Here is a 19,511-nt window from a genome sequence, read left to right as displayed (position 1 = left end):
CCCTGTCCTCACGACCTGCAAGGTCTCCCTGAGTCCTGAAAAGAGAAAATGACAACCTCCAGACAACCTGGGAGACCCCCATTTTACAGGTCTCATAAGTGTTCCTGACAACCAGCTGTGTAAGAGAGGTTGTCAGACCCGGAGTCCAGGTTCAGCCTCTAAGTTGATCCCCGAGAGCCTCTGGGAAGCTGCTTCTGTTTACATTCCCCACCAGTGTGCCCATCCCCCTGTCCCCTCACTAACTCATAACTGTATTAAGATGTAGAGTCATCCTTTAAAAACTCATTGGCCACCAAATGGGGTTTGCTCATATGATGCAATGACTCAGCCATAAATAAGGAATGATGGACTGATCCACACTATGAGGATAACATGAAAACATCATGTTGGGCGACAGATACCAGAGTAAGAAGTCAAGACTACAGGATTCTATCTCAATGCAACATCTAGGACAGGCAATGAAGACAGATGCAGATTAGCCTGGGGAAGAGGGTCTGAAGAGAAGTGGAGGGTTCTGAGGAGATGAAAATGTTTTTAAGTTGACTGTGGTGATAATTACACAATTCAGAATATTTTAAACAATGCCAGGATCAGCACTTTAAATGGGTAGATTGAATGGTATGTGACTATCTCAATATTTTTAAATATTTATCTTGAATAAATATTTAATTTAGAATGCTTATTTTTAAATGCAGGAATTAACAAACTAACCCGAGTTCAGCCCTGCTGAAGGTGACTCCAGGTAAAGGCCCTACACTCCCACGTGACTTCTCTCCTCTTGCCCTTGGGGAAGCAGCTCGCATCCCCCTCTCAGAGCCACCCACCTGGGGCTGGAGCTGGGCTGGAGAACACAGATGTCAGCTCTATGGAATGATCCAGATGGAGTCTAGAGACCCAGCAGACAAAATGTGGTCCACAGAAATGTGGTCTCCCACACCCCATATATTTCATCCCTCCTACCCTGCATAAAGCTGGATTGCCAATGAACAGGGTTATCTTGTCTCTGAAATAACAGCAAGGACAAACAGGCACCTGAGCAGAGACAGCCACCAGTACTCATCAGGCTCAGCTGTCTCCTGCCCCCACTTACTACCAGCACAAGACACTCAGAGTCTCAGAAGCTGGGGAGGCAGGGCCAGTGGGGCTTAGAACAGAGTGTAAGGTGGCACAGAGCCAGCAGGCCTAGGCTGGGCTGGCACTGTCTGAATGCTCTGGCCAGAGGCAGAGGCAGTACTACCTGCTTCCCAGGGACCAGCCCCTCAACTCAGACAAAGGCCCTCTTCTCTAGCCATTTGAGCAAGAGATGTGGGCTAGCCCATATGGAAAGCATGGGGGCTATGGTGCCAGTTTTGCCGCATCCTAGGGTCCCCAGTTTTTTGTTGTGGAACTGCTAGCCTGGCCAGGAGAACTAGGCAGTGCTTTTCAGAAGTTCTTGTCTCATCTGAAGTTCATCATCCCTGGGGAACCATAGACTTAGAGGGGTAGCCTGGGCTCAGAGTAGCAGCTTAGTCTGGAGCGGACAGAACTAAAGTAGTTAGGGAATGTGGAACCCTGAGGTATGTTCAGATGCTCAGAAAGCTCAGAGGTGGCTTCCCAGGTCAGGCAATCCTGACTGGCCCCAGTTTGGGGCCCGACATCCTTAGGTATGTTGAAGGGCAGCTGGCCAAGGCCTGTGTTTGCCCCAAAGCTTCAAATCTGGTGCATGTGGCTCACACATGATGTCACCGAGGTCTCCATTGGCCTCTCTAGCCCAGGAAAGTCAGCTTAAGTGCTCTGGAGACATTATCCAAACAGCTGCCTTTAACTCTGGCCATAAAGCAAGGGATTGTGGAAGCTGACCATTAGAAGAGTTCTTCCCCTCACAGCACCATAAATCACGCCCTCCATCTGCACTGGCCAGAGAGAACTTTGTCAGAGCCCAGGCCAGGGCCCCGGAGTCCTCAGGCCTGCCAGCTTCCAGATGGTTGAGGAGGAGGATGGCAGCCTGCAGGAGATGTGTCCATACTTCCTCCAGACCTATTCCAGCCTAGAAAAAGTTCTTTCAGCTCTATCCTTAAACCTGGACCAGCGGGGGTCAGGCCAAAGGAAGAAAGGGGAAAAGAAACAGAAGGTTTCACAGTCTCCCTAACCTTCTGGTGCTAGCACCCTACTAACCTTTACTGCCCAGTGAGGGAAGAATGAAGCAGCAACCACCCACTCAGTGCCAGCAGAAGGTGGATTGGACTGTGTGCTGTGGGCCCAGCCACTCATGCAGACCAAGAAGCTAAGCTGGAGTAGCTTGCTCAAGGTCGTCTGGTTGGATCCTGATCTCTGACCAGAGGCCTATTCCCATTCTTCTTAGCTGTTCTTCCACAACTGAGGGAAGGAGGTGGGCACCACAGGAGGCAAGAGACCTAGTCAGGCAGGCACCAATTCCTCTGCTTTCACCAGTCACAGCCTTCCTGAGCCTCAGTTTCTCCCTCTGTGTCACCATCGCCTTAAAGGGACAGCTAAGTGACCAGCTGTATTGGCTGCCCTGCCCTGGCCTGTTTCATATAACTCTGCATACGCACCAGGTGGGTGACATTTTAGGGTTCCCATTTCACAACGTGACAAGTGAAAGCTTAGGAGGGACAGCATCAGACAGCCCAAGGGCACAGAGTGGCCTTCTCTCAGACTGGAATGTGGAACCTCCAGCAAGCACTTACTTGTTTTCCTAGGAGGCAGGTGCGCAGACAACAGCCCAGCTTGGCCAGAGGTACAAGTAGAAAGAGCCAGCTTGATAAGGAAGCCAGGAGAGTATAGCAAGCTGTAGCATGAATTGTATGACCATTGGCTAGGAAGCAGATAGAGCAAGACAGAGGGTTCTAGAAAGTCTCTGGGGTCCCTCCATATCCCAGCAACTTCATGAGTTTCCCACATCCCTGCTAAGGGGGAGAACAATAGCTGCGGGTACCAGGATGGCCTAGGTTCTCTGTGGGTACCTGGTGTGTGGCCCTCCCCCTCCTGGGGTGAGTTTCCCCAACCGAGAAGAGGTCTAGAACTGAAGGCCTGGATAGATAGGGTCCGCACAGGAACAGCAGAGCTGTTGATTTTTCATCACCAGCCTTTCACAAACACTACCTCTGTCCTCAGCCTCATTTCATCACCCTATTTATCAGCCCATGCTGGCAAAACCACACACACAACAGTATTTACATCATGAGACTGTAGTCTAGTCTGCACTCAGGGCTCTGTGGTCCCTGAGAAGATGTGTTTATCTGTTCCTTGTATAGCATGCTTTCTTTGTTCACTTTTCTTTGGAGGCTGAAGTTCTGGGTTCTGCGTCACTACAGAGGTGAATGGATCCAATTGGCAAGCAGGGATTCAAACACTGTTAGGAGCAGCCTGTTCAACTTAGGGATGTGGGAGCTTGTCAAGAAAGACCTAGGCCAATTCCTGGGGGACTGGTTATCTCTGCTGTAGGCCTGGCTACTGACTTTGGCCAAGCTTGCTGGACAAAGTCACCCTTGAAGAGGAGAGCTAAGCAAATTGGAACTGATGGCTCTGTGCTTGTCACAAGGCCCTGCAAGCCTCAGCTCATGGCCGCTCAGCACTGCCATCTTTAGAAACAACTGTCTCTTGGGCATGCACCCATGAGCACATACCCCAATTTTACAGGACCTCATGAAAAGAAATAGAGAAAAGAGAAAAGAAAAACCTTCCAGGTATTCAACAAAGACATTGTAATGTGCATCCCCCATCCCCTGCCTGTCACTCACACAAAGTCAAATGAAACTTCTAAAATATACACCAGTTCCTGGCATTCCTCTAAAGCCCCTCGACATTCTCCTCCATTCCCAGATGCCATCTAAGCTTCACCCTGCACAAGGTTCCACTTGGTTCTTCCCTCAGCCCAGCTTCCCCCAGCACAGTCTGACCAGGAACCACAGCCAGAATTCCAGGCTGTCCATAACAGACTCGGGCTTGCAGTGCCTCCTTCCCTTGCATACCCAATCCCACGTCTGTGCTCAGCAAACAGCCTTCTCTACAACCCAGTTCAGATGTCAGCACCAGAGCAGAAGCCCCAGCTCCTATAGAGTGTGGTTGTCATCTGCATGGGTATCACAAAAGCATAGCGCCTTGTCTCCTCCTGTGGCTCAAGAATGCCTTGAAACCAAGAGCCAGACCTAGTTCATCCTGGCAGTAACACTGAGCGCACAGAGTGCACACTTAGGACTAAGCAGCAAGTCCTTGCACATGTTACCCACTCAATAGGCCAAAGTGGTCCTGTGCTTTTCTTTGTCTCCTGAGGCCCTACAGCACAGGGAATACATGGGGAAAGGGAACATGATTCCCTCCCTCAAAGCCGCTCTCATACAAGACAGCCCACTCTTGCAATCTCCAAAACACTCAGGGCATCATTTATCTATACAATATACGCCATTTCTCGCTAGGTCCAGCTTCATGCTCTAATGCTCAGCCCTTGTTAAATGAGGCCCGGGGCGTCACTTCCCATGACTGGTGACTGCATGGCCATGGTACTTTCTTCATGGTGAGTTCCCAGGATCCTTGCCAGCTTACTGACTTTTTTTTTTTTTTTTTTTTTTTTTTTTGGAACCTTATGTTTTATTTGTGGCCTTCCAGTCTCCCTCCTGTTCGGGAGGGTAAGAAGAGGGTTTGGGGAGAGGCGAGAGGCTAGGATGGGGGAGAGGCGAGAGGCTAGGATGGCGCAGACTGCAGCTGCCCTTTGTAGACGTATTCCAGTGCGGTGGCAATGGTGCGCATGTCCAGCTCGATGCTCCGAGCCCAGTTCTCCACATCCCCAATTTCCTTAAGTGCCTGGTTGAAGTTCTCCACCATTCCAATCCACTGGCCTGTCTGCTTGGCAAACTGGGCGGCTTGGACCTGTAGGGTCTTCACCTCATGGTCCAGCTTTCTCTGGTTCATGTAGGCCTGGGCCACACCCACATTGAGGTGATCCACCAAAGCTTCGGTCAGGCAGGTCGCGGCAGTGATGGCCTCTCGCCTCCTCTTCTCCTGCAGCTCCTTGCGTTCATTCTGCTTGGCTTGATGTTCTTTGAGCAGGCGGGACAGCATGGTCGTATCTAGCTGGGTTTGGGCGCAACGGGCCCCTCCCTCGGGCTGCGGGAGCTGGGTCGCGCCTCGGCTCGCCAGGGCGGGGGTCACGTCAGCTTACTGACTTTTAACCTTTCCACAAGAAGTGAAGCATCTCTTGAGCACAGCACAATCCCCATCCAGCAGCCCCAGGTAATTGCTTCTGGCTGAGAGGAGGCGGAGGAGGAAAAAGACAGGGAAGGGAAGGCGCAAGGAGAGGAACTACAGGATGCCAAGAAAGGCAGGAAGATGGAGACAGGCATGAGTGGGGGAGGTGGGGCACAGCCACAGGTCAGGGAACAGCTGGAATTCCTGCCCCTGTGAGCTCAGCCCAAACTAGGGTCACCTGGTGAGCTGGCCTGGGGTCCAGCAGTGGGAACAGAGATGGGCAGAGATAAACAAACTGTGCTCTCACAAAGAGGGTGGGTTTGGGAAGGGCAAAGCCAGGAAAAGATACCAAATGAGGTATATGATAGCCTCCAGCAGGAGCACTGCCTCTTCCTCCTCAGATCTGCTACACCAAGAGAAACTGAGAGGACTGAAGGCTACAGGAACATATTTTTATATTCCCCATGCCATGTGGCTTTCCCCAGGACCCGCTTGCTGGATCACTTGACATTTCCCTTCTACAATGGTTACTTGGTACTGAAGAAGACCACAGCAGTTCACCCTGCTATCTACAGCCCCCAACATATACTGCAGTCTTTTTCTTCCATCTCCTTAGCAGAACCTCTCTCCACCCCTCCTCTACCTGTGATCCCACAGGAACAAGTGTGCTCAGGCAGGGAGTTGGGGAGGGAGTGGATTTCTCTGAGTGCACACACACACAAGCACGCTAGCCTGGCAGCAGCAGTGGTGGCATGGCTGGGGAGGTGTTCCAGCAGACTTATTTATAGCCGAGCCCCCGTCCACACGCTCCCCCAATGCTGCCTGCCTGCCTGCCACTGGGGCTTTTCAATCTGTGTCTATATTTATCACTTGAAGCCGTTGGGATAATGGCAAGGCCAGAAATAGCCTTGAAGACATTCACGTGAAGCTGATGGGCAGGTCCCCAGATCCCAGGTTGACCTCACCCTAACATCTGCCTCTTGGCAGTAGGGAATGGGGAACAGCTGGATGCAGCCTGGGCAGGCAGTTGCAGACAGATGGGAACAACATAATCCCTCTTTCCCCGCTGGCCTTAGCCCCTGTAGTGAGGCAGGGGACACATCTGAACTGATATATCGCAGCTGCCAGGCCGAGGGGAGACTGAAGGTGACATGCTTTCTTGACGTCAGCGTGCTAATCAGAGCAGACCTTCCAGCTCAGAAAGGAGAAGAGAACCAAGGCAGCAGGTCCAGGCTCACTGAAAGCAGGTCATTGCTACCCTAGGGAACAGCCCTCCAGTCTGACCCTCAAATTGAACCTGGAATGTGCCTGTGGGGGAGATGGAGACTGTTTCTTACATACCCAACACCTTTCAACCTCAGTTTGGAGACAAGCCCCTGCTCCATCTCCAGTGGCATGGTGGGAGAGGTCAGCATTCTGAAGGCCTAACATAGTCCTCCAAAAAATGTTGAGGCAGACACTGGGGTCAGAAGCTAATGACACTGTATTCTGGGCTCTTCCAGAAAAGTGATACGCTGAAGTCCCATATAAATGCTGTTCTTCCATGGGGATAGGGGCTAATCTACAGCGCTCTCTGAGAAACTGGGCTCTGGGTGCTCGAGAGACCTGGAATAGATCAAGTGGAGCTTCAGGGACACATCAGAACCATAACTAGTGCTAAAGATGCAGCGGAGAGCCAGGGTAAGGTCAGAAACGTGGATGAGAAATGAGGTTCCTTCTGCTGGTAGCAAGCACACAGGGCCGCAGAAACAGCCATAAGGACAGTGAGTTCCTTGAATCCCATGTTCTCCAAGTCTCTCCCAACAGCTGTGCTGCGGGACCAGCCTCTGTCCTGCCCCCTCCTCCAGACTTACACTTGAGCGTCCCAGCACTTCCTGGAACTTGGATCCACACACAACTCTGAGTACTAAAGGTGCTGATTTGTGCCATTCTTGTCTGCTTTCTCCCGTTCTCCCTCGTCTAAGAGATCTTCCCCCTTTTAAGCAGCTAACTGTTGTCTTCTCACTGCCTGGTTGCACTGCTGGCCTCTCCAGCCATGAATCACAAGCTCTAAACTACATTTGCTCCTCCATTCCAGACAGAATATTCTTCTACCTCATTGGATCCTACTTCCTGGCCAGATGAGAGCATGAACACACCAGGGTGGTGACCAGGACAAAGGCAGATCTGGGTGCTCTTGTCTGCCTTGCCAGTGCTGTTCGTTGGGGAACTGCTGCTCTGCTGGGGTCTGTCAACAGAGGCAGTAGCAGGGGAAGAGACCCACCTCCTGCTTGTAGGCTGCCGGCCATACCTACAGTGCTGGGGCTTCCCAGGAGGCATTTTTCTTTCTTTCTTTCTTTCTTTCTTTTAAAAAAACATTTACAGGCTGGGAATGGTAGTGTATACGCTTAATCCCTGTGTGTGGGAGGAAGAGGCAGAAAGATCTCTGTGAGTTCAAGGCCAGTCTGATCTACATAGAGAATTCCAGGCCAATCAGGGCTACGTGGTGAGATCTTGCCAGAAAAAGAAAAGGGGGGGGGGGGGAGGAAGGAAAGAAGAAAGGATGGAAGGAAGGAGAAAATAGGAAAGGCCAGCTCTAAAGGGCACAGGCAGGCAGGGCCTGGCATGGCCACAGCAGCTGATATGTGTACAATTTGGTCCTAGGACTCCACAGATGTTTACCTGCTCAGTCCTCTCAGAGACTTAGAGTAAACCCTGATACTGCTCATCTCACAGATGGGGAAAGTGAGGCATAGAGAGCTAAGGGGACCTGCCTAAGGTGCCTCAGGCAGACTGCCATAGAGCCAAGATCAGCACACTGTGGTATACTTGCTAAAGACCTGACACTGCAAAGCTGACCATCTTTTCCAAGTCTAAATTATCTTTGGGGGATCCTTCCTAGCTGTTCAAAAACTGCACCTGTCCCCCCGCTGCACCCCCCAGACAATCAAGCCTATTATTTCCAGTGGAAAGGAAGAATGCTGAGGTAAAAGGGACAGATAAGAAAGAAGGGGAGGGAGCTGAAGGGAAGTTGGGTAAGGGGAGAATCAACCAAAGCGAAGTATGTATGGAAAGCTATTCCTTTGGAAGCTAATTAAAAAACAGGTTTTTAAAAGGACACCTGTGACATCAGATGGGCCAGCCCTGGGTGGCTGGTGACACAGAAGGTCCCTTGCTGGGATGCCACCAGTACACTTCCTGACTTGGGCTTTAATGAAGTCCTCCAGAGTGAAGTACCAGGGAATGACCATGACCCATCTCCCCAGACCACCTGTCCTCTGAATGACAAGTGGGGAAGAGCGAAGCTTAGCTGAAGGAGGAAGGAACCTGGGGAGTGTGGACCCTAAGGAGAAGCATTCTCTGGGGAGAGTAGAGGACGGTTCTCCTTGAGCCCCACACAACACAGCCTGACTTCCTTTTATTCGGGCACAGCTCCAACACAGAGCACATTTAACCCATGCCGGTCTGATAACTGACCTACCGAGGACACTGCTCAATCCAGGGGTAAATCAGCCACCCCCTTTTCATAGGAGACAAAAAGATTAAGTCCTGAAGTTATCGCAATGTGGGAAACAGCACCCAGCCTTGGAGGCCCCAGTCACAGGGGTCCTAGAGCACCGGTCTACACCTAAAGAGTCCCAGCAGAAACGACAGAGGCCATCTGAGCAAAGCACATCAGATGCTGCAGGCCAGTACGGGAGGAGGCTGTGCAGGGGGCTGCAGCCTGGTGCAGGATGCTGAGAGAACTAGAAAGTGCATCTTCACAGCCCCACAGTCCTTTGGACAGGGAACTTGTCTTTGGTTTTGTTTTCTGGGGTTTTATTTTGCTTTGTTGGAAACTTAGTAGTCACCTGAAATTCTCAGTTCAGCCTCCTGAGTGCAGTCACAGCTACAAGGCACTATGCTCAGCCTCTTGGCTATGTTTTCAGGGCAGGAAGGGTCTCTGGGTGCTTTGTTGCCCTCACCCTCTATCCTCGGGAAGATGCCAGCAACTGATTTTCCTGAAGTTTGTTGTACACAGATGCCTGGGGTCTGGCCACGCCTCCTGCCACCCAGGCCTGGCCCTGCTGTTCTGCCTATGATAGCATGTTCTTAGCCATGTACTGTGACTGCCAGGTTATTCACCAGAGCAAAGGGCAGGTGCCAGAGGCAGTCTGTAAAGCGGCCAGAGGCAGCAATTTCCATGTCTGTATGGCAAATGGACCAGGCTGAGTTAAACAGTACAAAGGAAAATCAAACTGGATGTTGGCTTCCACTTTGGCCTCCAAACTCATACTTCCTCAAGAAAACAGGAACAAGATCTTCCTCTACCTTCTCCAGGTGGCCCTTCTGCACAGGACACCCAGGTCCTACTTTCTGGACCTAGAGGACAGCACAGGCCTCTTCTATCTACTGGCTAGAGAGTACTGTAATGGTTGTCATTAGAAACACAGTGACCAGAGCCCCTTCCAAAGAGACAGCAAGGAGACACGGAAGAGCAATGGTGTCAAGAGCACAGCAGGTCCTCCTGGCTATAAGTGATATCCATTCTCAGTGAACACAGCTGGCCTTCTGTGTCCCTTTATCACAACAGGCAAAACCACAGACTGAAGAGGACCACCACAGTGGACATGAGCTCTGGCGGTACGCACTGGTGTATTTGGAGGCTATGAAGGCTGTTTCATACCTTAGATCAATGATCCCTGCCCTTGGCCAGTTTTGCACGTCTCAAACATGGACATTTTGCCCCACCTCTACCACACACGCCTTGGCTGACCTGTCAGCTCCTGAAGGGCAGGACAGTCTCTCCCTGGCCTCTGCCCTTCCCTCAGCAGAAGCTCAGTCAAAGCTGAATAAAGAGCACCATGAGCTTTGGCTTTGATTTGCCCAAAGCCTTGGATATCACAAACACCGCAATCCAACTAGAGTCAGAATCTTGGGCAGTGGCCCAGACAGAGCTGCTGAAGGCCTGGAGTGCCAAGAACCTTCAGCATGCAAAGCCTCAGGCCCTGCCCATAGCGGAGGCTGCCACCCACGGTGTTGCTGGCATTTGCTGGCATTGCAAGATATCACTGCTCAGTAGATATCACTGTAGCAGTGTGGGGCAGGCTCTTTTGACTGTGGCTCATATGCCTGTACACAAGGGACCACCCAGCTCTGCTGCAAACTACGGGACTTAAGATTCCAGAATCCCAAATCTGCTTGGCTCTGTCACTTGACTTTGGACACAAAACTTCCTTTACTGGGCTTCAATTTCCTTTCTCCACAGGTTACATTACAAGTCAGATCAGAAGGTCTCCTGGGTCCTCCAAGGCTACAAAACCCTTTTAAATGTGGATAAAGAGTCCTTCCAGGAATACTTGAAGACAGACCTAGAGCTCAACGGGCGCTCCTAGGTCCAAGCACCACCGACCCCTTTACTGCAGTTGTTCCTGTGCTTCTGCAGTCTGTGAACACAGCAGCCACAGGCTGATCCTGGTCCTCAGCTGTCCAAATGCTTTCACGGCTTCATGCCACTCAAAGTCAAGGTCAAGGCCTTAGCACCAACTTACAAGGCCATGCCCTCCTCATTCTTGACACCCCCAAATCCCTGCTATTCTTCCCTTTGCTCTCTACCCCAGTCAGTCCCAGACAGTCTTTCTCAGAGAGCTTCTCTTCCCGCCCCCCACCTCTGACAGTACAGGGCTTCACACATGCTACGCATACTCTACCACTAAGCTGTATCCCCAGGCTTCACTTTCCATCTTATTGAGCATCCTGAACAACTGTGCCATTGCATAGTTACTGAGAGATTGTTAAATATGTTTGAGAGGTGGGGTAGTGGGAGGTCTTAGAACACTAGGGACTGCCTTCAAAGGGGAAAAACCCCGCCCCCTTTCTCTTCTCTGGTCTTTCCTTCCTGGCCTTGAGGGAAGGGCTCTGCTTTGCCTCGTGCAGCACCGTGAAGTGGGACCTAACATAGGCCTAAAAGCAACAGGAACAACCAGTCACAGCCAACCCAAACCTTGCCCCATGACAGTTAGAATCCCTCAGTCACAGAAAGTTGGCTGACACAAAGCATCTTCCACAGGTGATCCTCAATGGAGAGAGGAGCACCTGCCAGACTCTGCCGCCTGGCTGGAAAGAAAGCACAGGTCAGGACCCAAGGAGAGGACTGTCCTCATGGGGTGTAAGCCAGGGAGGGGAGCCTATAGGCAGAGAGAGTGCTGTCCTCGTGGGGTGTAAGCCGGGGAGGGGAGGCCTACAGGCAGAGAGAGTGATGTCCTCGTGGGGTGTAAGCCGGGGAGGGGAGGCCTACAGGCAGAGAGAGTGAGTCCTTGGAGGTTTGTGGCCAAGTCCATGTCCTGTAACCTGCAGGATGTGAGTCAAAGTAGCCCATCAGACCACAGAATACAGACAGGACAAGCCAGCAGAAGCAAAGTGCAGAGCTGGCCCCAGCAGGGCTAGGCCATCAGCTCTCCCCAGCTCTTCCACCAGCACTGCGTGGAGAGCAGAGTGCTGAGGACAAGAACCTCAGGGTGCTACCTTCCCTCCGTGTCATGTCATTCAGCCCTGTCCATCCTGGGCTTTGATATGGCCTAGAACCAAAGGAATACACTGGCCAACTTTGTCACATGGGGACAAGGCTGACCACAAAGATAGATGAGAAACTGTGGCCCAGAGGCTCAGCTGCCCAGGTGGCACCACCACTTAGGTCCTGGCTTCAGCTCATGTCCAGAAAAAGGAAAGAAAGGTAGACAGACACCTGTATTCTATGTCCATTACTACTGTGTTCTGAGGCCCTACCCAGGCCCTCTTCCTCTGGAGGAGACAGTGACCTTCCAGAGGCCTGTCACACAGACAATGGCAGGAAGTACCCCTCCTAGCCTGAGCCTACACCAGGAAGTAGGAAGGAAACCACGAAGGCCTGTGCCAGGAGACCCTTCTTGTTGCATTCTAGCCTCAAGGACACCAAGGTGCAGTCAAGGATAAGAGTCCTACTGTGTCTCTCAGAATGAAGCCTGCTCAACTTGCTGAGGGCAAATGCTCTTCCTTCTCAGCTAGGACCCTCTTTGGGGCAGACTCTCTGTGCCTCTGAACTAGGCAAATGCAGAAGTTGCCAGGCTGCCAAGGAACAAGCCAGTTGTCCTGCCGGGCCCTCCAGCCTACCACCCTTCTGGAAGGAAACAGACTGGGTTCCTCTGGAGCAAGAAGTGTCTCTAAAAATAAACTTTGTTGGGTCCTTTCATTCCTCACCCTGGCAGAGGAGGGCAGGGGGAACATTCCTGTTCTCAGTCACCCCTGACAGGGCTGCTCTCTATCCATAAACTTGCCTTCCACTCAGAATTCTGTGCCCATCATGTTACTACAAACTTCCAGGGCAGCTCAGAGGCCTGCAGCGAGCAAACGTGATTGCTCCATTCAGGCCTGATGTTTGCAGGAGAAGCAGAGGCAGTAAGAGAGGTACAGTCTCATCCATTAAAGGGCCCTCAGACTGACAACCCACAGGCACACAGAGGCTTCAGAGCTGATGGTGACAGCAGTGATCTGGGACAATATGAAGAGGCAGGTTGGGGGGCTTACAAGTAAGTACTTGAAGTGGGCTCAGGAGGGAAGACAGGAAGCTGGCAAACAGAGTGGGTAGAGGAGACTGCACCAGGATGTAAACTGCTCACATGAGCTTCTGTCTGCTTCGTTCACGGCTGCATCCCTGGCACCTGGAATGGTAACCCCTTCTGTGTTTGCAGGCTGACACAGCATGCCAAGTGCACCTACTGTACACCAAGCATTTGACTATGTCTGCAGGGAAGTCACTGGGTAGGCGGGCTGTGAGGCCATCACCTCTGCAAACTCACTGATGACAGCTGCTAAGCAGGAAAGAGCCCCTTCCTGTGAGAAAGGAAACAGGAAGTGGAGGCCCCAAGTAAAGCAGGGGCAGGGTCCCTCTGAATGCCAAGAGGTGACATCAACATTTAGGTCCTGCAGGGAAGGGTTTTCTGGGGGCCTTGCCGAATGTTGGAGATCAATTCTACTAGCAGATGTCCAACCATGGAGCTCAGACCAGACCACAGAAGTTGAGGCTAAGTGCTCTGATGTCACTATCCCCATAATCCCTCCTGTGCAGGACACTTTTGAAAGTGAAATAAAACAAAACAAAACAACAACAACACAACATAGCAGTTTTCTCCTTAGCACTTGGGGGCCATTTCTTGGCAAGTGAAGAAAATGAGCAATTAGAGAAAACAACAGCTCTCGGTGCCAGCCTGCAAGCAAAAGCCAGAGGCAGCCCAGGCAACCCTATGCCCTGGGAGCTTCCCAGTGAGGAAGGGGCCTAGAGGGAAGGAACCAGGAGCAAGACAACGTGGAACCCAAAGGCCCAGGCATTGCATTTGGAAAGCTAGGCTGTGCGCTCCTGGTCTGGACTTGGGTCGAATCTCAAGCCTGCTACTGGCCAGCCACGCGACTAAGTCTAACACCTGAGGCTTCAGCTTCCACGAGTAAGATGAAGTCCAATGGCCACAGCAGAGGCTGGGGCCAGTAAGCTTCCCTCCCCTCCCAGCTTTCTTCCCTAGAAGCAATGTGCAGTCCCTGCAATCCCAAAGCCCAAGCCCACCGATGAGTGTCCAGAAAGAAGAGTCCATAGGAAGTTAGGGAGGAAAGGAAAAGTCCCTGTACCACCTGTCCTGTCTACTAGAGGCCTTCAAATAAAAGCACAGGTCAGAAGAGACGTTTTCTAGGAAATAAAATGGACAAGAAGTAGGTGGGTTCAGAGGGACAAAGCCTAAGAAAACACATGGAAGCCAGTTTCTGGGTCACTGCTGCAGCTTGTGGACAACAGGGTGAGCAAGCGGCCCAGCCTTGGCTCTTTGAAGAGGCTAAAGGGTCACTGGGGTTCCCAGCTAGGAAGAAGTCACCTTCAAGTCAAAAATCATCCCACCCTGTCCCTTATCTTATCTGTCACCTGGAACAGAGGGCCCAGAATGAATCCTGAGAGCAGATAGTAAGGAATCCCCTTGGTGTGCTCTGTGTGGGGCCACCAGCCTTTGCTACCAAGGACAGAAGACCTTGCCAATTACTGAAGCTATTTCCACCTGATCAATAGATGGCTGTCTATCACAGCAATCAGAAGGAGTTTTAAGGGGAGAAAGAAATGGTAAAGGCTCCATAGCCCTCCAACTTTAAAGACTGGGCAGGAAGACAGGGCCACTGTAGCAGGCAGTTGGTCTTTACCTGTGGATCTGAGCAGCTCTGTCAATGTCTCCACCACAAGAAGAGGAATGATCAATTTGTCCACAGAAGGGAGTCAGGATCAGGACACACGTGCCAGCATCCTGCAGGGAGAAACCCAAAAGTAAAAGACATGAGCCAACTTAACTCCTCATTACACTATACCAATCAACATGGAAATTGAAGAGCCAGCCTCAGCCTGAGCAGTATCAGACTCACGGCCTTAGGGGAGCAAGAGAGTCAAAGGGGTGTGTATGGCAGAGAGGTATCCATTTCACAGATCCTGATGAATGCATTTGGGGAGGAAAGGCCTAACTCTGAACCAGTGATGGATATACCTCCACACTGTCCAGTTAGGAAAACCACACAGGGAGTGGGACTAATACGCCAGCACACCACTGCCTTCTTGTAAGTGACCAGAACTCTTGGCTTTCAGTCTAAGTGCTTCCTTTACTCAGGACCCGGTTAGGATTGGACAATGTCAGGCTGTGGGGTGGGGGTGGAGTAGGAACAGCTGGAAAACTAGGCAAAACAGGAAGGAGTCAGGAGACACTTGGCTGGATCCTAGGATGGAAGATGCAGGTGGCCTCCAGCTTTGCCAGTAATCCTCTAAGGCCCTTAGACACGTTAGAACAGATGCCCACTTCTACCGAGTACCCATAGACCAGAGCTTAGCTCACTAAACAAGATGAAAAAGAGAGAAATGAATTTTCAGTGAGTCCCAGGTCCAACTGGCCTTACAGACAACAGAATATCCACAAGGACCAATGAAGCCACTGCTCAGCCCAGGGCTGCTACAAAGCCTGAAACATGCCAGGTCCACATCACAGCTCAATACTAGTACTCATCTGTCAGACACATTGAGGAGCCCCACTTCCCTGTGCCTGTACCTAGGACTAGGAAGAGGCAGCTATCTAAGAGGCCCTCCAATGACCTCCCCTGCAATTCACCCCCAAGTTACAGACACAGGAATAATAATGTGTCAGGGACCAAGAGTCAAGTCTAGGGCAGTCCTAGTTCAAAGTCTGATGTCAGGCACCAGTAAGACACCAGCCCTGTCAGCGCAGTCTTGACAGAGGCAAGCATAAACCCAAGGGGCGTGTAATGAAGGCTCAGGATGACAAAGTGATCAACTGCAGTGAGCAGCACAGCCAGCAGGAGCCAGAGAGGGAAGGAGGGAAAGGAATGTGCGGAGAGCTAGTGATGCACAGTGGTGGGAGGTGTGGCTGCAGGGAACAGCGGCTCTTCACACACCACCCACACTGCCCATCCCACACCCTAGGGAACACTTCTGGGCTGGCCTTCAAACAGAGGCACCTTGGCAGTCCCGCTCTGACCCTCGTGCCCATGCACATAGCCTTATACTTTCCTGACCGGGTTCCCCACAGCGCAGTGGGGGCAGCTGCTCAGGCTGCCCAGTTCACTCTACTTGCATCTGCTGCTGCAGCTCCCCAGCTCCACACAACCGTACCATCCTGATTCTTAGCTTCCACTGCCATACTTCTACAGCTATGAGATCATCATGTAGTGTCCCTACATTCCGAGGTAAGGGAAACTGTGGGGAGGGTTGAGGGTTTGCCATGACAACACCTTGGTCACTGGTGTGCCAGTTTTGTCAGGCAAGCCCCACCATTCTATGTGACTAGCCCACCCATGGGTGAAAAAGTCAATGGTGACTCACACCCAGGAGACTAGGGGAAAGACAAGCCAAGAGTGGTGCGGTAGGTACTCATGCCCTGACGAAATCCACTGAAGATGTGCGATGCACGCGGCACTTGGTTAATGACAGTCGCCTGCAGAACAGAGCTCAGGACAGGTGCACAGAGCCCTGTTAGAATGAAACAAAAATATGTCACGGGTCAACCCAAGTTCCTTTCAACAACCTGGAACATACACAGGGAGAATTGAAGCATCCTCCTTGCTGAAATCTGTTGCATGCCTGCTCCACACGTGGGTAGCCATGACTCCAGCAGCTGGGGTCTACACTCAGATAACACAGCATCTGCTCCTATTCCTAGGAGCAAGAATAAACCATTTTGCTACCTAAGTGTTAAACCTGAATCTCCAGAATACCCCTCAAAGATGCAGAGAATTGCAGGGGAGAGAAAAGAAAACCAAACCAAACCTGCTCGAGAGATAAGAATAGCAAGAGTTGAAATTACTTTCCTAAAAAGTTTTCGGATCCCCGTGCTGTTTCAGTCAGTGGAAGTGAATTGGTAAGCGAATCTTTCTCTATATGGTTTCCATTAATAGAATATCAGTCTCTCCTCATCCCCACTAAATAAATGTCAAACAAACACTTAAAACATACCAGGTTGGTGGGGCGCCAAGGAGCTCCCTTGCCCAGACGTCCGCAAGCCTCAAGCTGGCCCCAGCTGGCTGGAAACAACTACTGGTGGGTAGTGAGACTGAAGCCAGCCCTGCTGTCTCCACCCCCGTTGACATGGAGATTGAGGCAGGTGGCTCCAAAGCAAACTGTCCAGAGCCTTGGAATGCCACGGGGAAGCAGGGTCACCAATTTAAAAAAATTTACATATATCCTACAATGCCATGAAGCTCACTGTGGAAAGCAGTGATTATCATGAGTGCTTATTAGTCTATCTACAAGGCTGTGCAGCCATCATGCTATCTTAGTCTGCACATCTGTCACCCTTCAAAGCAACCCAAAACCCATGAGAGCCAGTCCTCATTCTCTCCCCCTCCCCCAGCCCCTGGGGACCACTGATTTGCTTTCTGTCTATGTGGATTTGCCTATTTTAGACATTTTACATCACTGGAGTCATACCATGTGCAGCCCTTTCACATCTGGCTTCTTTTCCTAGGGCTGTGTTTTCAGAGACTACAGCAAGTGGCAGTATGCTATTCCTTTTTTTAATGTCTTTATTGTTAATGTAATTTTTTGCAGTGCCCATGACTGAACTCAAAGTCTCACAAATGCCAGGCAAGCTCTCTGCCTTGGAAGCATATTCCCAGCTTACTTCATTCCTTCTCCTAACTGAGCAACACTCTGCTGGGTAGAGAGAACACGTTTTGCTTCTGCTCATCTGCCATTTGACATCTGGACAGTGCTGGCAATTGTGGAGAAGCGGCTGTGAACGCTTATGGACAATTTTTTGTGTGAACATGTTTCCAATCTTCCTTAATCTTTAAATAAAATATATAATTTAGTTTTCTTGTTTGTTGTTGCACTGGGTATTAAACCTAGGGCCTCATGCATACTAGGCAAATGTTCGCCACTGGGCTGTATCTCCAGGTCAATGTCAGTCACTTTATTTACACCAGGAAAAAAATACATCCTCATTTTGAAAACTATGAAAACTCAACAGACAAATTGGGTACTGAGTGAGATGAGTTCCTCTCTTGGTCCTGCAGCCAGAACCTCCTTCTTCTACCCAGAGTGTTTCTGAGGAACTGGGCATCCCAATCAGGCCAGGGATAGTAAGTACACAGGACTAACTGAGTTCCATGTGAATGCTCTACTCTGGGCTGCACTCAGGAGACCAAGCTGCTCTCTGGGGGAGGACTGTAGACAGATGGGCTCTGCAGGCTCTACCACACACAGGCTCTGAGACCTAGTGGGCTGCTGAGACTTTCTGGGGCTTAGTTTTCTTATCTGAGAGGATGGACACTAGTACAGACATCACAAATCTACAAGAATGAGTCTGTGAGAACAACCACTTAGCATCTTCCTGGGCCTCTACCACTGCTACCACCACTACTTCCTAAACACATGGGTGCACACCAGACCCTGAGGTGGGGGCCCACCACACAGCCTCTTTTGGACAGCGGGGCTCAGGTATAGGGGCTGAGATTTATGCCCAGTTCCCTATATACCATTCCAGTTCTACCTTTTATCCCCACCCTTTTACATGGGTTCTCACTTATGTAACCCTGGCTGGCTTTGAACTCATTATATAGATGAGGCTAGCCACTAACTCACAGAGATTATTTTGCTTCTACCTCCCAAGTGCTGGGATTCAAGGTAGGTGTCACCACGCCACAGCTCTCTTTTGAGAGCCAGGTCTATGTTCTCCATGAAACTAATTCCTGGCCCTTCACTGTGTTCCCCCAGAGATCAGGAAGAGCCTGCCTCTGGGACCTCACGTTGGGGCAGGCTAGTTGAGCATCTCACTGCTTGGCTCTCACAGCTCCATCTTAAGTATGTGCTCACCCACCACACTGCTCTGTAGTTGAGCTGCTCTTTCTCAGGCCCAGCGTGCTGCAGACAGTAGGGACTCTCAAGACTTTCAGAGCAGAAAGCCCTCAAGTGCAGGCAGAAGCCTGAGAGGGGCCATTGGGAAGCCATGAGGAGCTCTTCTCCTCCCAGCTGGCGAGTGGTGGATGCAGAGCTGAAGCATGATGCCGTGAGCTGGGAAAGCAGTCAAGGAAAAGGGGCCCAGCAATGCTTCCTTGAGAGTGCAAGAGTTCATGGGGAAAAACCCAGGACACACACAAAACACACACACCAAGAACACATAGCAGAAAGAGAAATTCTTAGCCTGCAGCAGTTGGTAGCATTATGTAAAATCTCAAGCCCACAAAAATATCATTTGGATGATAAAAAGTTAAATTTAGCTAAGTACAGAGTGACTAATACTATGAGGGGAGGCAGCACCCCCAGTTGCCTGGAGCTGATTCAGCTGGCTTTTAGAAACTTCTGACAAGTAACCAGGGCCTGGTGCAGCACAGAATAACAGATTATGTAATGAGAGGCACAGCCTTCAGCAACACAAAACAGTGCCAGTAGAAGACTGTGGCCCTCTCCAAGAAGAACCACTGGGGGATGGCTAACACAATCCATCAAAACCCTGTCTCAGTGAGCCTACCCAGGGGACTCTGTGTGCTCCAAAGGCACCAGCCAGCAGTCCCAAAGCCCTTCCCCAGAGTGGTCATGACAGACTGCAACTTTAATGGCCTGCAAGACATCAGCGCCTTGTACTGCCCCCTTCCTTTGAATGGCCCTCTGACCTGGTTAACCAACGGAGTGTGTAGGAAGTGACAATGTGCCAGCTTTGAACCTCCATCTTGGGAAGCCTGGCTAAAAACTGAAGACAGGTATGCAAACAGGTGTGTGCCTTCCTAGATTCACGGCAGCACTCTATCCAACAGGCAGGTGGGAGAAGCCCCAGTATCCAAGGAGAGAGGTCCAGATAAGCAAATGT

The 19,511-nt window shown here is 51.0% G+C and overlaps 2 protein-coding genes across 8 annotated transcripts in view; both read right to left on the bottom strand.

The window, feature by feature from the left end:
• Pitpnm2 (phosphatidylinositol transfer protein membrane associated 2) overlaps window positions 1–19,511 on the bottom strand; it is a 138,482-nt gene that overhangs the window by 92,212 nt on the left and 26,759 nt on the right. For all 7 annotated transcript variants that reach the window (XM_041649150.1, XM_041649151.1, XM_041649143.1 and 4 more), the window contains one exon: window positions 14,353–14,453. The gene's annotated coding sequence lies outside the window, so the exon portion shown is untranslated. The remainder of the gene's footprint in view (window positions 1–14,352; window positions 14,454–19,511) is intronic.
• Window positions 4,579–5,143, bottom strand: LOC121446491 (biogenesis of lysosome-related organelles complex 1 subunit 1). The gene has a single exon (XM_041649152.1). It carries the CDS (start codon window positions 5,056–5,058, stop codon window positions 4,681–4,683), a length of 378 nt encoding a protein of 125 aa, XP_041505086.1. The 5' UTR covers window positions 5,059–5,143; the 3' UTR covers window positions 4,579–4,680.

Source organism: Microtus oregoni, unplaced genomic scaffold (assembly GCF_018167655.1).
Source record: "Microtus oregoni isolate MIOR12 unplaced genomic scaffold, Mior012 000003F_ref0000135, whole genome shotgun sequence".
NCBI lineage: Eukaryota > Metazoa > Chordata > Mammalia > Rodentia > Cricetidae > Microtus > Microtus oregoni.
The sequence above is the reverse complement of the archived record's forward strand: the minus strand, read 5'-3'. Positions and strand labels throughout refer to the sequence as shown.